Here is a 17,582-nt window from a genome sequence, read left to right as displayed (position 1 = left end):
TGAAATTTCAAAACCTGGGAGAGTACAGGCCATCAAAGTATAGAAATAATCTCAAAAGGTCTCAGTGGTAGGAAAAATTACACGAAGAACCATTTTGCCCCAATGAAATTGATCTGCCCCACTAGCTCCACCAGAAGGATCATACTACAAACCCTCTTGGTCAAGGAATTCTGGCTGGCAGGGGTTAGAAGAGACTTTTTTGCTGTGGCCCCGGCCTTTGAAGCTTCTTACCACTGGAGGTGTCATTGGCTTCCATCTTCTTGACCTTCCTTAAGAATTTCAATTCCTGGTTCTATTGATTGACCCGGGCCCCCGATGAGGATGCTTTAAGTTGGAGGTAGGCTGATGGAGTACAAAGAACTCACTTCTGTACTGCTCTTGAACTTAGTTAATAGTTTTACTTAATTCATGTGAATTTTAATATTTTTAAAAAGTTTTTTTAATCTGTGTTTTTACTGTATTGTAAGCTGCTCAGATTCACTTAATGAGATGAGTAGAATATATAATTAATAACATTTTTAAAATAAATAAATAAATATAGATTAAAAAGCTCCAGCCTAAATTCCCAGCTTAACTAGTTAGCTGGGGAAAGTCTCTGAGGATAATGCCAATCGGTAAGGACATTAGATCAACTATAAATCCAATTCAGAGCAACACAGATTCTGATATGTTTTTTTTATTTTATATCAGAGATGGGCAGAATTCAGGCATGCAGGATATAATTGGAGTTTTATTAGACTTCTAAGTTCTGCCACCAATTTCAGACAAACCTGATGGCTAAGATGATAGATACAGCTTTCAAATTTCACTCTACCACTAAAAAAATTGTTAATTTTTATACACATACATTACATTAAGATCAGTATATCCTGCTGGAATGAACTGGTGTTATACAGAAATCTTCTAGTTAATAAGACATACCTATGATATTCATTCTTTTATCCCTCCCACCTGTTATCCCTCTCACCAACTTTGATGCCTTCACTTTAATTTTTCCAAGTATATTGACATCTCCTTTGGCGTACAATTAACACTGTTTTGGCAATAGAAACAGCTGGAATTATTAAACATTCCTATATTCGGTCATGTCATTCCTTTCTAAATTTACACTGTATTTATGTATAAACTAGCACATACTTGCACTGGTTGCTAAGAGGAAGAAGCTAAGAAGAATGATGGCACATGTTTATGTTTCACATGCGATACTTTCCAACACATTCCCCTTCATTAAGTAATGCGCAAAACAAATGAACAAACACCCAAACCTTATTTAAATAGGTAGCTTTCCCTATTTACGTGTTGTGTTATTTTGCTGGATCTGTATCTGCCACAATCAAAATGCCTTTTTGGAGTTTACAATGAAATCATAAAAAGCATAATAATATAAAATAACCTTGGTATAATTAAATAAGTAGCTAAAAATAAAACAAATGCTACCACAAACAGAAGCCAGCCATGATAGCATCACTTCAATCTCCCAAGGCTGTCTGAAATAATTCTGTTTTCAGTAACTTATGGAAAACCAACAATGTGGGGGCTGATCCACTCACAACAATGTGAGGGCTGATCCACTCACTCTTTGCAATGCAGGTGCTCCAGTTGAGAGAAAAACAACAATAACAACAACCCAACACCTACGATAGTTGACGTCACCTCATAAAAATGGGGATTCACTAGCAGCTTTTCCCTTGATATATGAATCAGGAGGCCAAAACCTATTGGAGAAGACAGTCCTGCAGGGATTTTGATGCTGCTCCATAGTACATATTTTGTACATTTTTCTCCTACTGAATGTAGTTTTCTCTGATATGCACATTTTGAATAGAGAATTGTTGTGTAAGGTCCAGAAAAAGTATAGGAGCAAGTCCGGAATCCAAAGGAAAGTAGAACAGAATGGTGATTTGGTAAACGTATATTGGATCAATTCATTTTAAAAGATTCAGTGAAATTCTCCAATATCACTAAGGACAGTGAGTGCACCACTGCTGCATACCAAAATATTTAGAGAAAGATCTATTAAATGCCTGTTTATGCTTTAAACATAATGGCTCAACATCTCCATTGCTGAGTAGCTTGTCTATCATATCTTGATCATGTCTTAAGATTCTCGGTGGGTAGAATGTCTGCCATAATAGCTGCCACTGTCAGGACTATGTAGGAAAACCCAGGAACAAATCATTTTTCATTTTTTACTTCTACATTGCAAAGTTGTAAACAAAATTTATTTAAAATATTTGCTAATCTAGCCTGGCATTCTGTTTCTACCATAAGTCTAGTATAGTTTCTGGAATCATACAAGCTAGGCATAGATACAGAAAGTTTTGTTCAGTCTTTTGACTCTATGTCCACGTAGTCATGATAATTTGGAATTCATATATGTAAGCTTAGATAATTCATTGTTTTACTTCAACCCCTTTGGTGGTCACATTTATTGCAATAAAATTATCTTGATCAATTTCTCTATAGGAATTAAAGTAGGTTTCATTCATATGGAATATATAGGTAGCCCTCAACTTACAACACTTTGTTTAGTGACCATTCAAAGTTACAATGGCATTGAAAAAAGTGACTTATAACCATTTTTCACACATACAACCATTGCAGCATCTTTATGGTCACCTGATCAAAATTCAGATGCTTGGCAACTGACTTATATTTATGATGGTTGCAGTGTCCTGGGGTCATGTGATTACCCTTTGTGACACCTTCCCAAGCAAAGTTAATGGGGAAGCCAGGTTCACTTAACAACTGTGCTACTAACTTAATAACTCTGGTGATTCATTTAATAACTATAGGAAGAAAGAGCCAAAATTCTCTTCAAAAACTGTCTCACTTAGCAACAGAAATTTTGGGTCCAATTGTAGTCATAAATCAAGGACTATCTGTATCTCCCTTTTGACTTATTTCATGCAAATAAGTTTAGGGATCCTTTAAGATTTCTAGAGCCTCCTTGAAGCTAATGGGTGCTTTTTGCTCTAGCCATCTTGATATCCAGGAGACCACCTCAGCACTATAACAATTAATAAGATTAATCTGATGATTGATTATTGTCTGACTCTATTATTTCTGATTCTTCCATAGTCCTTGTTCGTAGTCAAGCTGGTCTTTTGGTAGTTTGTCCCAATTTTTTCTCGTAGACCATTGAGACATTTCAGTATCAATGTAAACCCATGGGCATCCTAGATTTTAAGTCTAATTGGGTATCTTGTGTTTCCCCATTACAAAGGATAATATGACTAAGACAAGCAGTGTGATTTTATATATATACAGTTGTCCTATGAAGGCCACTAGAAATGTTTTATTAAACATTTTATTATGTTTAAAATGTTTTATTAAGAATAAGCTGCTGTTATTTAAAATACTTGTCAATTTAGCCTGGCATTCTACTTCAGTTTCTATTGAAGTCAAGCATAGTTACTGGAATAAGCTAGACACAGATACAGAAGGTTTGTTCAATCTTTTGTCTCTCTGTCTACATAGTCATAATAATTTGGAATTCATATACCTAAACTTGGACAATTCATTGATTATCTTATTGTTGATTTGAAGAATTCATTGACTATCTTATTGTTGATTTGATTAGTTCGTTTAGAATATCTCGCAAATGTTTTCTATCCTCAAAAGAGCTCTTGCTGGGCTGCATTTGTATGTCCATGGCAATCACAAGAATGAAAAAATGTTAACTTCCTACCTCATTTAGATCACATTTCCTACCAAATAAAACTACTGCAGTCCATATGAGGTCAGTACATGCCATGTAACTTTGATAATGCTCTTTATCAATATATGCTTTTGTATCTTCCTTGTAACCATTGCAAACAGTGCAACTTCTTTTGTTACATGGTTGCAAATAAAATGTCTTAAATACATTTCTCACCAGACCCATTTTTCTTTAAAACAAAACCAAATGCTATATTTAAAATACATATTACACTGACAATTAATTCTCATCACACATTCAAAGTCTCTCTGGGAAGCATCTGCTGTTTTCTGATTGCAGCCATTGAATGGAACTGATACTGAACACAGGATGCAAACTGAACATATTGCGAGAGATGCAGAAGGATTCATATTAGATTAGAGAAAGAATCATGTTATAGGAGAAGGGATAAATAAGCCTGAATTATCTGATACTACAATGCTGTCAAGTTCATTTTAATTCACCAGGCTGACAGGAGGGTTAGTGGATTTGTTCAATCTATCCTCCTTAGTAGCATTAATGCAATTCCTTATTTGGGGCAACGGAAACATTTTAAATCCGTACAGGTAAAAATGTAATTGATTACTTTGGATATGCCAGATGGGTGAACATAACTGAAATTAACTGCTTTGTTATTTGTTTAAAATTACTTTTACTTTAAACTTCAGTCTACGAAAATGCAGTATTCATAGCTGCATCTCCCCTAAATAATATGTGGTTTAGTATTAAAATAGAGAACATGTTGTATTTTGTTCCTAACTTCTTAAATATTTAGAAGTGTTAATATTTCCAAATTTCGAGTTGTCTTTTATCATATCATCTCTTGAGGTGAAATTTATTTGAAAAAAAGATTTTCCATCCTCAGCATCGGAGGCTGCATATAGATAGGTTTTAATGAAAATCATATCCCCATCTCCTATTAGTAAATGCTTTTGCTGGATTTAAAGACCTCTTATTTTCCTTACAAATGTCTTCTGTGAATGGAAGGATCCCTTTAGGTTCAGCTCTTTGGCCCATTTGGGTTTTAAAGATAAATCTTGTCCTTCAGTGTTTTCAAATCCCAAAGTTTCCCAAACTTCTTGGACTGGCCAGCAATCATTTCATGATTGCCATTCTGAGAAAACTAGATCACCACATGACCTGACGACCAGTGCTCCTTCCTGATGATCAATAAAAGGGCTTAAAAATTGGCATAAAGTCAGTGCTTCACCCACTGTTAATTTTGCTTGATTCCATGTTTGCAACTGGGTTCGCTGCCAACTGCTGTGCCTCTAAGGCACTGTTCTATGGTTGATTTATTAAATGGAAGATAAATTAAAGTATGAAAATTTAATGTCAGAAGGCAGGTGAGGCAAAATTTTCCCCAAAGGAAAAACAGCTCATCCCTAAACTCTGCAGAACTCTAGTGCATCTGCTGGAAAACTGAATTCAGTGAATTTTCTATTCAACCATAGATGCCTTAATTGCTGAACAGTGATTGTTTGTTCCCTCACTGGTGACCTGTTGTGTCATTTACAACCAGCATTGTGCCAGATAACAGTAATGAGATCAGGATTTATATTATTGAGTGAAGATTGGGTGTGGGATCAGGCACACACAGAGTCGACCTGGGTATGGCAGAAATGATATGCATATATTTTATGCTTATACAACTCCGGTGCAGCCAAGAGAAAGAATGTGAAAGCTTTCATTTTTGTGGTAGAGTGACTACTTGTGATAACTGTCCTAACCCCACAAAGGAGCATCAGTACTTGGCAGGCACATTTTAGGTCCTCCTTTTAGCTAAACAGCAAAGAAGGAAGAGGGAAAGTAAAAACAAAGTTTTAAAAAGTAAATGAGTCTGTTAAAGTAACAAGATGATATCAAAGGACACAAGAAAAGAGCAAGATTTGGATACAAACCAAGTCTGGGTCCAAGTTCTCAGTTTTAGTGAATGACAAGGATGCTAGGATTCATTCACATCTCCATAAAGAAGAAAAATATTCCCAACAGCAGGTTCCCTTCCAATGGTAAGCTTTATCTCAAAAACTGCATGCCTCTTACTTAATTGAATCAGTTAAATCATCGTTGTCCAACCCTTTGGTTTGCCTTGGCTGCATTGAATGAAGAGGAATTGCCTTGGACCAAAATAAAATATATAATATAGTTAATGTCTATCAATAACAAACTTCCTTTATTTTTTATTATCTTGTGGTATCACATTACTAGGTGTCCAGGTCTGATGTGGCCCATGTACCCTGGGTTGGACATGCCTGCTTTATATAAGATCATGTTAGGAGCTGTACAGCAGCAAAAAGATACAGAAATCCAAGGGTACATCCAAGGATTTGCTGCCATCTAGTAATCATTTGGATTTTTGCAGCCCAAATATAGCAGTCCTGCTGAAAGCTTGCTATGAAGTCTTGGACATAAATGTCATTCTCAAAGGACCAGCTCTCCTTTATTTGATGAGCTTAACATAGATTCTAGAGACACTAATAGGTTTGGGGACTCTGACTTAGCCTCAGAGGTTGTCTTATTGTCCTGTGTGTTATGATACTGAGCAAATTATGATTAGATGTAATTATGATTAACTAAACAAACTTTTTTTGGATTTCCACATTATGCTAAATCAAAATGTTAAATCATAGTTTGGTGTGGAACCAAAAAAGTTTTAGTCCATGCATGTGAGTTCTTGGTTGAGCAGGATGAGGATAATCATCAACTGAAAATGGTAAAATTAATTTCTATTTGATTAATTAAGTGAAAATTAATTTCTACTGTTGTTATGGTTGGATTATTCATTGATAAAGCACAGATTTTCAGTGGCTTCTTCCCTCTGTAAGGCTGGAGACCTAACAAAATAATCTTGTCTTATGAATGCTGCAAGATTTTGGAGAGGTCTAGGAGAACAGCTGATGTTCCCAATGGAAATCACAGTGGACTACCAAAATATCCTTTAAATACATTTTCCTCTCTCTGATTTCCAAGGAATGTGGTCTTTTCCAGAGATGAAGTCAGCAAAGCAAATGAAATGACAGCTATGACACAGGTGGGAAGAAAACCATGCTGAATCCAATTGAAGCTCATGAGGTGAAAACTCATAATAAGGATAACAAAAAGGCTTCTTTTCTTCACACTTCCATTATATTTTTGCAGTGTCCTCTGGTGATACAGCAATTGTTATCTACAAAAGAAAGCCATAGACATGCTGTGATAAGTTTTCAAGAACTGTGAAAATAACGACACTCGTATGCTCTCTTTGTTTAGACTCTACAGGTAGGGAAGTTTTGGTAGTGGAGATGTCCAGAGCACTGTTGGTTCAGTTGTGTTGGATGTGTTTCTTGCATTGAGGTATGAGGGAGATAGGAAAGATGCTTAGACAAAACCGTGTTTTTTGTTTGATCCTTGCCTTCCTTGGCTTTTTACATGTAATAGGGAGAGAATGGGCCCAAGGTATAAACTGCTCATTGAGACAAAGGAGAGCCTACATAAGATGAAAACTATTATACTATCAATTGCTAAAATCTATGTCCTGGGTGAGATACATGAATGATCAGTTACTGGTGAGCATCAAGAACATCCAAATAAACTGATTTTCTTGATCCATTTCAATTCAGTTCCAGGCCTGCCTGTATAAGAAAAGTTCCCTTGGTTGAAATGATTTTGGGGGGTTTTCTGGGAAATAAATAAGGTAGTAAAACTATATTATTAACTTTCCATTACTTTTGAGTTTATCAGTCACAACAGCATCTTCCTAAAAAAATTGATTTGAGTTGTAAGGGAACTGTGTTAGAATATTTATGTTCCTGCATGATTAACTTGTTTCAGAAAATAAGGTTGGGTGAATTATATTTACTGATAGGAAGCTGAGTGGTTGAAAACAAAACAAAAGAAAACAAGCAACAGATAAAAGTAACTCCAGACACTGATGCTGAAAAAGATTTATGCTTTTGTAGATTAATGTTTGGGAGGAGGTACTTGTATAATGAATTAACTCTTTGTAATATCTAAGCAGAGCTTCTCACTGTTTTACTGTCTAAGTCTCTTTTTTCCTCCTCCTCTTCCTCCTCCTCTTCCTCCTCCTCTTCCCCCTCTTCCTCCTCTCCCCTCCTCCTCCTCCTCCTGCTTAAACAATGAAGGCCATGTTCTCTAAAGGAATTGCATTTCCTTCTGTGGTTAATGTTAATTAAAATGTTAATTGATAGATAAATATGCAGTGATTAGGGTATCAAGCTAGAATAGAATAGAATAGAATTCTTTATTGGCCAAGGAATTCGTCTTAATGCAAATGCTCTCAATGTACGTAAAAAAGATACATTTGTCAAGAGTCAAGAATCATAAGGTACAACACTTAATAATAGTCATAGGGTACAATAAGCAATCGAATCATAATAAGAAACAGTCAGTATAAATCATAAGGATACAAGCAACAAAATTACAGTCATGCAGTCACAAGTGGAAGGGGATGGGTGATAAGGAGTGATGAGAAGATTCATAGTAATTGTAGTGCAGACTTAGTAAATAGTTGGACAGTGTTGAGGGAATTATTTGTTTAGCAGAGTGATGGCGTTTGGGGAAAAAGTGTTCTTATGTCTAGTTGTTCTGGTGTGCAGAGCTCTATAGCATCATTTTGAGGGTAGGAGTTGAAACAGTTTATGTTCAGGATGTGAGGGGTCTGTAAATATTTTCACAGCCCTCTTTCTGACTCATGCAGTATACAGGTCCTCGATGGAAGGCAGGTTGGTAATAATTGTTTTTTCTGCAGTCCCAATTATCCTCTGAAGTCTGTATCTGTCTTGTTGGGTTGCAGAACCAAACTAGACAGTTATAGAGGTGCAGATGATAGAAACTGGGAGATCATGAGTTCTAGACCCATAAGTGATTTGGAAGAAAAATTGTGGACCTTTCACAAAAGCAGCACATCTCTTCTGCTCATTAAAGTGACCCAACTGTTTCCCACGTTTGTGAGACTAAAGAAGGTCCTACTGTTTTAAAAGTCCCATTTGCTTCAATGAACGGAATCCTCAAAGCAATGACTTTGCTTTCTTCAAACTTGGACTGTTGTTAGCTAGAATACAAACCCAGAGTACAACAAATATTTTTAATAACTAGGCAAAGACCTCTATATCCGTCATGTTTCAGTAGAAAATGAAAACAGAAAATGGTAAGTCACTGAAGGCAACCTATTCAGATGTTCCCACACTGTTGCCCTCTGGCCATGTTGGATATCAACTTCCAAAAGGACTCCATCAAAGGCATCACAGGATATTGCTCCATGAAGTTTCAAGCTATACTAAATCAGGAATTTCACAATATTCTTACAAATGGTTTAAAAGATTACTCTCCAATGTCACATCTTGGTTGCAATGAATTCTTTAGCAGCTTTTTTTAAAAGCTTTTTTGTGATGACAAACAATAAACATATAAGTCTCTCAAGATACACAAGACCAAGGGCCTTTCTAAGATTTTGGCAAACTGAAAGTATTTGTGTGTCCTCTTTTTTATTTTCACTTATTTAAGGTTATGGAATTTTGAAAGGGAAAAATAAGAAACTGAACAACTATGTAAGAGATCTTTGAAGCTGCTTATGAGATGAGGAAGAAATGGAAAAATCTCTAAACATTAACCACAAGCAGAGATATTTTAGGCGCTATCTTATTTGAATAAAAGATTGATTCTGGTATACAGAGATTCAAATAGCTCTTAGAGACCCCAGTTTAATAATTCACAAATAAATGAATCCCAGAGTTTTGGTTTACCCATTTTTTAAAGATTTCTTTACCTTAATCACTTACATTCTTGATAGTAAACTTAACAAGACCCATCATCAATCTTTCAGCACTTTGCTATTAAAGACTTCACAAAATGGCCACCTTTTTGTGCTTGACAGTCATATCTGACCTTGGAATGATGACTCAATGTTGTGCTCCAAAAATTGGTTTAGCCAAAACAAAGTAGATAGGCTGGAACAATTTATTATATTTATTAATACATTTATTAATATCTTACTTCTATCATATTAACAATTATAATCGAAAGGGAACTTTGGAAGACACTTGGAGGCAACAGCTAAGAGCTTTAAATCTGATCCAGAACTATAAGTTTTACATTTTGAAATACAAGATGTGCTGATCTAGATCATGGGTATCCAACCTTGGCAATTTTAAGACTTGTGGACTTCAATTCCCAGAATGTTGACTGGCAAATTCTGACATTTAAAATCCACAAGTCTTAAAGTTGCCAAAATTGGACACCTATGTGATCTAGAGCAACCTTCTCCATTACTGTTTCTTCCAGGTCTGTTAAACTACAACTTTTACAGGGCCCAGTCAACCTGAGGAGAATCCTGGAAAGTTACCATTCAGTTAATCTGGAGAAGAGCTTTTTTATTGGAGGCTGATGAATTGTCTCCTGCAACCCTTTTAATAAGGAATGATCTTTCTAAAACAAAACTTATGGTGACCATTTGTCTATCATTATTTATATTTTTGTAGGCTCTATATTAAGCTCTATATTAAATGTTTGTTTTTAGATACTGATGATTAACTAGATATTTTAAAGAGTAGTTGCTGAAACTGAATAGAAACATGCAAGACTTTGGTTTTACATCAAGATGTTCCTACTTTTTAAAGAATTAACATCTATATTTGTTACACAGAAAGTCATAGGGGTATTTTCTGAGCATTTAGATTAAATTAGATTTTATGCAATCATGAGATTACTCCATTTTGCAACAATTTAACAACATAGATTCCTTGACTTACGACCATTTGTTTAGCAACCATTTGAAGTTACAAAATAATTGAAAAAAAATTGTATTTGTTTATATTTCATATTTCTTATATATCAAATTTCTGAACTCCCCTTCAGAGAGGGGTTCTGGGCAGTGATCAAACATCCCATTTATGACTCCATGATCTCCATGATCAAAATTTGAACATTTGGCAACCAGCATGTATTTACAATGGTTGCAACATCCTAAGAGTCACATAATCACCATTTGTGACCTTCCCAACTGGCTTCTGATTGGTATAGTCAATGGAGAAAATCAGATTCAGTTAACTTCTTAACTTCTCAACCAAGAAGATTGTTCAGCTAAAGAAGCTTCTTGGATGAGAAGCAAAATGTCTTCAAAGAAAAAACAGAAAGTCCAGTTGCCTCTTGAAAAAGCACCTTTGGGGCAACCATGACCTGGATGACTGAGAATCTCCATAATCAGATTCACTTAGTGATTGCAGCAAACCAGGTTGTAAAATCAGGTGTGATATATTTAATGACTACCTTTCTTAGTGATGGAAGTTCCAGTCCCAATTGTTATAAGCTGAGGATTACCTATACAGATACTTGAGGCATCAATAAATTTTATAAAATTATTTATTTACTGATTACCATAGCACAGAGTAAGATGCTTGAATCATGGTAGTGGAACCTCTTTCTTCTAAAGACAAAACACAAAAGTTGTTAGACATTTGAAAATGACTGCATTGTTATTTGTGTGCCTCTGTTCACTTCCACAGACTATTTCTTGATTCTGTAGTTTATAGCCCTGCATTAGAAACTTCCTTTGATCAGGAAATATAGTGGATCAAAAGAAAATGACAACACTAAATAGGATGCAATCAAGTTTTAAAACCTGGAACATTTTTGGTTGCATGATAAACTTGATGACAGTATACGTTTTCACACTTTAAAGATCAAGTATACTGACTGTCACATTTTAATGAGCACCAGGATTATTCACCTAGATATTAATATTCATTGTAATATATAAAGTTGTATATAAATGCCAAAACTTTCAATGAGTAATTAGATACTTTATAATGAAGGATAAAGATAACAAGAAAGACAGACAATCTAATGCATTTAAATTCTAGAGTTAATCTCTTGTTGATGTAACTACTGACACAGCTTCTTCATTTGAGAATGAATCATGGCAAATAGCAGAGAACCATGGGCTGACTTAGTAATTATTGTTTACAGACTTATATTCCTGTAATGGGCATAACAAAGTTGAAGTAAGTTCTGCAATTCAAGCTTGACAGAATATCTTTTAATCAAAAAAGTCAATGCTTTCTAAGCTAACAAGCATCAAAAGCCATAGGAATTAATGACTCCACTACAAACAGATCAATCTTTGATAGATATGTTCCATTACTGAATTGCACCAATCGTCTTCTAATGCAACTGCTTCTGTCAACCCACCTTCATCCTGCTTGAATCTGTGCTCATGTGGACTTGCATCAAAGGAGAGGTCAGGAAAGCACTGCAGAACTTTCTTCATGCACAAAAATGACCATATTAGCACAAGTGTTTAAGGCTTGATTCCAAAGCAAGGTAAAAAGCTACTACAAGGGAGGGAGGAAGGAGAGAAGGAAAGAAGGAAAGAAGGAAGGAAGACAGAAGGCAGGCAGGCCTTATGCCATTCTGTCAGTCAGGGAACCTCAGAGATGTTGGCGAGCAAACCATTAAAAGGATCATAGAAGAGTATCCAATAAGCTTTGGATGGTTCAACAATCCTATTCATCTTTATATAATCGCAATATTAATGTTTAATTAATTAATGTCTAACTAAATAATGCTGCTATTCATCAAAATGCAGCAGTTGAAGTTCAATCCCAGGGGATTTCCAAATAGCTTATGCAGCCTCCATCCCATAATTAATCAACTCTTGTTTTCAGTGATCCCAGCTCACCTGATTTTGCCAGGGCCAAAGAGGACAAGTTGATCTTATCTTGCCTTTGAAATTGCTTTGCCTATTCTTTCCAAGAGTGGAGACATCAAGGTTTCTTTATTTATATAATTTATTGGCCACCCATCTTACCACAGGTTAAAGAGTATTTGCTTATACCAGGCCATCCCAAGGGTTTGGACTGATGATGAGATAGATCTTCCTACTTTACACAGGTATACAAACAAAACAAAGCATAAGCCAATTATAATCCTTAAGCTACTAAATTAAATGTTTGCTTAAATTTGTCTTGCATATTTAATCATTACATGGGAATATCAAGTTCTGTGAACCATCCACCAAGAGCTACATATCACTACCCAGTCCCTGCCTGCCAATCTTCCAACATTACATGAAGAAGTAGAATGAAAAAAATATGGTCAAAGACAAGAAAGGCTGGAACAGAGTTTTGGGGACCAGAAAGGAAAAACCTACTGGAAAGAACAGGGCATAATTTGGAATTTAGGCAGAAACGCTATGTTTGCTTATTTGGGAGTACAGTATGACCTTAAATGAGCTTATTTCTAAAGTTAATAGCTTTATAAACCATACTACTGATAGCAGATCATGACTTTATTTAGAAACACTTGAGTGCTACTAAGTAGCTTTATTGGTCAGGGACTAATACTGCAATGAGCTGGCAATCTGCTAGCATTTAACAAAGGCATAATTTCTTACTCTTCAAATGCTCACTTCTCACTAAACAACCCCAACCATTCCTTCATTGCAGTGTTGAACATATAAGTGAAAAGATCCTCAAGTTTCCAATGCATAAAAAGTTCAGCTCTAACTTTTCTTTGTATAAGTTGAGCCCATAACTGCCTAGGCCTCTTAATATATACAGTACATCTCAGTTATAATTAACTGACACATGTCACATACTCTTCCACAAGTGTTTTTCTGGGGAATATCAATAATATATCCCTTCCATCTGCCTAAACAGAAGTGTTAATATATATTGTGGATAAAGCTTCAGTTTTATCTCTTAACAATTATGTTCTAGCTCCATACAGTAAATCGCGACATAGTCCTAACCCATTCAGTTGGAGCAGGGGTCCCCAAACTTAGCTGGCTGGAGAATTCTGGGAGTTGAAGTCCACAAGTCTTAAAGTTGCCAAGTTTGGAGACCTCTGACCTAGAGTAACCTGATGTGAAACATTACTTCTTTTCATTACTACACTGCTAATTCATTTAAGAGTGTGGTTTGATAAATCTTCTTTAAAAGGAAAGATACCTACTTTACAAAATAATATATATGGATTGGCAAAATAATATCTATGGGTGTCAGTGTTTGCTTGAACAGGAGTATAATACATTCAAGAATATATTACACAAACGGAAACATTTTCTTAGTTTACATTATGAGGACTAAGTCAGTGTGATTTCATCAGCAAACTGTAATAAACTTGTCAACATAGGTTGCAGCCTGGCACTCACTTATGTAGGAATAATGGTTACTGAATTTATTTCTGAACAGAACCCCATAGAATAGAACTACCACTTTCAAACATTTTGATACATAAAATGAAATAAAAATCCTAAGTGCACCTATTGTACAATGCTTTGTAGATTTACTTAGAAATGAATTTAACTAAACACACACACTTCTATTTAAGCATCTTCTAATGATGTGTAGGAATGACATTTGGAGACAGGAGAAAGAGTCACAGACTACCGTCAAACAAAAGGTCTTAGCCCATAGAAGAAAAAGGAGTGTGGGAAGCATCTCAGAATGAATCCTCCTTAGATTTCTGGAAAGCAAAAGAGGGGATGAGTGCTTTTAAACTTGCAAAACTCATGCCATCCAGACAAGAAGCATAAACCTTGAATACTAATGCTACCTTTATTATAAAGTTACAGTAAGAGAATCTTTCAAGTCTTGAAGCACCTCTCCACTCCTTGGTAATCTAATCTATAGGTCTTCCTCTTGTCTCCAAAGGTTATTTCCACATACCATTAAAATACACATAAGTAGTCAGTGAATTTAGTGAAGCTCATTTCCTTCTGTCTCTCAAGATCATTCCCACATACCGTTGCACTTCTGTAAATTTATTTTTATTGAATGTTTTAGTTATGCTTCCATGTTGCATAAATCATATAAGTCTAAGCAATTAATAATATGCAATACAGGTAATACATTGCATTAGATTAAAACATATCAAATATACTAGATATATCTATGATAATAATACTGTTGATGAAAATTCAATATAATTATAAACTGTAACACCTGATCAGTCTCAGTTCAAGTACATCAGTCATATTTATTTCAATCCCCAAGTTTACACTTGAAATACTACATTTCTAGTACTACAATACTACATTTCTAAAAACTTCCTGAATATTAGGAATGAAATATGAAGTTCTTATATTTGGTACGGTACATTCCACAGGGAGCTTCTGCTCACTTCTGACTCACCTCTAATTGCACTTTAGGATTCAAATCCCAGTGTATTCATGGTACAAAAAAATTATTTGGAAGAGGTATTTTATAATGTTTCTTCACTTGGCAGCTTTAAGATATGTGGACTTCAACTCCTAAAGTTGAACTATCTCTTAATGTGTCTCCTTAAAATAGCTTTTTAAAAGCTCATGTTGAACCACATCAAAACCACAGTTGCTTTAAAGAGGCATTATATTTGTGCTCGTGTGTATTCCGAATTTCTGCTTCTGAGTCAATTTTGAAGCATGCATAGCCTTAACATAAAGTTAAATTTTCTTTGAATGATTGGTGTCTCATATCTTTCAGCTTTCAAAAAACACTATAAAATCAAATCCTAATCAAATTGTAGTAACATTCCTCTCAACTTTCAGTAAAAGAAGCCATTTGTGATAAAGATACCTTTTTAAAATATAATTTAAGTTTCATATAACTTGCTCGTATCCTGCTAGCAAACAAAAACAACTACCTTGTGAACTCAGATAATCAGTCCCAGGTTTTCTGATGTATTCCCCAAGAATCTTGATCTGGTGAGGCCGAGTATTCGTGAGTCTTGCCTTACAATTGAGGCTAGATAGATACAGATGGAGATTTGCTCCTTTGGGTAAGCATGACCCTTGCAGAAATAGCTCTGGACAGGTAAGAGGATTAATATAAAGGAATTAGCAAACTCTGTTAATTAGTTCAGACCAATGAAATGTGAGGCTTTCCAAAGACTTAAAGGATTTAATACATAGGTACAATTGTGAAGAGAAGCCAACCAGAATTCTGGATGAACCCTAAACATTGGGGTTAGCAGTAGCTAAACCATCTGGAAATACAGGAGACGAATAAGTGATAGGACATGTGGCACCACTATTAATATTTTTTAAGAGTATGATTGACATGTGAATTGAGTACACTTTCCCAATGAGCTGCTATTGAATTGGTACTGCTTTCTTTTTTATTAGATACTGAGGCCTGTAGTATTTTGTACTTATGATTAGCCATATCACTTAGACTTATATACTACTTCACATTGCTTAGCATCCCTCTCTAAGTGCTTTACAGAGTCAGCATATTGATGACTCTGTAAACTCCCAACAATCTGGGTCCTCATTTTACTGACCTCAGAAGGATGGAAGGCTCAGTCAACCTTGAGCCAGTGAGACTCGAAATGCCGAACTGCTGTGAGTCAGCAGTCAGCAGAAGTAGCCTGCAGTACTGCATTCTAACCACCGTGCTGCCATGGTTAGTGCCTTTTCTCTTTCTGTCTTTGGTATTGATACTAAAGGAGTGGGAGTGGGAAATTAATATGATACTACTGATTTTTCAAGTTCTTTTGACAATAAAAATTGTAACTTATTGTGATTCTGAATGTAAGAATATAGAATAAAAATATTGTTTCAATGTTAATATCTTCCCAAAAGATTGTAATATCTCTTTGCTGCCATGGGTTTAACCTAGGGTTTAATGTAGGTGCTAGAGAAGTCAGCCTTTCAAATTCAGCTATCATGTGAAGGTTAGAGGAAAATACATTGCCCTTCTGACTGGCTTGCAAAATTGACATCCATAATGTTGGTTTGCAGCATCAAGAAGGAGAAGTTTTGCTCTCCTTAGCCATAAACTGATTTAAACTCAGAGCAAAAGGTGGTTATTCAGAATTGCACAGGTTTAATGGAGACCAGGGATATTTTCAGGAATGCATGTATGTCATTTGGGGTAACAAAAGGATCTCTGCGTATATCCTTTAAAAAAATTATTAAAGTTTAAAAATACAAAGATCTAAAAAAAATTAATGCAAACTAAGAAAAATACAAAGTGTGTGTCTGTTTGTGTATATATCCATATTGGTTGGAAACATGTGGAAGAGGCCTTTACCCTGCAATACAATGACTAAAATGATATAATGATGATGATATACAGTGTGTGTGTGTGTGTGTATCTTTGGTTATTTGGATTTTCTCCCGCGTAAAATTGGAAGTATCTAGGCGATATTTCGATGAAGTCTCATTCGTCATCTTCAGGCTTGTGTCTTTGGCTTTGTGCTTCTCAGAGTAATGTGAGCTTACAGCTGCTTCTTCCTTTTAACTGCTAGTGGGGGTGTGACTTGATTGGGTGGGGGATTGGCTGTGTTCTGATTGGGTGGGGGGTTGGCTGTGTTCTGATTGGCTGGGGTTGTGTTCTGTTCAGGTGGGGCTTGGTTGTGCTCAGCTTAGTCTTAGTTGCTGGGGGATTTGAGCTGGTGAACTGTGATCCTGTTGTTTGGCTTCGCATTCGTGGTCATGCCACATCTTCATGGTGGGCGTCAGTCCGCTTCATATATGGGTTGGAGGGGTTTGAAGCAGTAGTGATGCAGCTGCGGTATGGCTTCTGGTCCATGGTCGTGTCTCATCTTCTGTGTGGGTGCGAGTCTGCTTTCTATGTGGAAGTGTGGTGGTAGCATCTTGTGTGGCCCACGTGGGTGTGGGTCTGGTGTCATTCTTCATGTTAAGTACTCGTTTGTTAATGAGGGTGGGTTTCCAAATGACTGGTAGGAGGGAGGTATCATCTCGTTTATTCATGCTGTGTGGGCATTTTTCTATCTCTATGGCTTCTCAGATTATTCTGTTGTTGAAGTGTTCGGTTTTGGCGATAGTTCTGGTATTTTTAAAGTCAATCTCAGGTCCTGTGGCTTTGAGGTGTTGGACCAGGGAAGAGGTCAGTTCTTCTTTTTTGATTGAGTTCTTGTGTTGTTCAATGTGTGCACTTAT

At 35.9% G+C, this 17,582-nt stretch overlaps 1 protein-coding gene across 3 annotated transcripts in view; it reads right to left on the bottom strand.

Moving 5' to 3' along the window:
- The window catches only part of PDC (phosducin), a 28,219-nt gene extending 12,739 nt beyond the window's left edge, over window positions 1–15,480 (bottom strand). For 2 of the 3 annotated variants that reach the window (XM_026703244.2, XM_087930422.1), the window contains exon 1: window positions 15,320–15,480. Coding sequence is in view for 1 of the 3 variants with exons in the window: in XM_087930421.1 (XP_087786547.1) it covers window positions 11,072–11,100 (29 nt within the window). In the remaining 2 variants the exon portion in view is untranslated. Of the gene's footprint in view, window positions 1–11,071; window positions 11,121–15,319 lie in introns of those variants that run through there. The other variant, XM_087930421.1, reaches the window with a different exon arrangement.
- Between the last annotated feature and the right edge of the window lie 2,102 nt (window positions 15,481–17,582).

Source organism: Pseudonaja textilis, chromosome 3 (assembly GCF_049901715.1).
Source record: "Pseudonaja textilis isolate UNSWEBS1 chromosome 3, rPseTex1.2, whole genome shotgun sequence".
Lineage (NCBI taxonomy): Eukaryota > Metazoa > Chordata > Lepidosauria > Squamata > Elapidae > Pseudonaja > Pseudonaja textilis.
The sequence above is the reverse complement of the archived record's forward strand: the minus strand, read 5'-3'. Positions and strand labels throughout refer to the sequence as shown.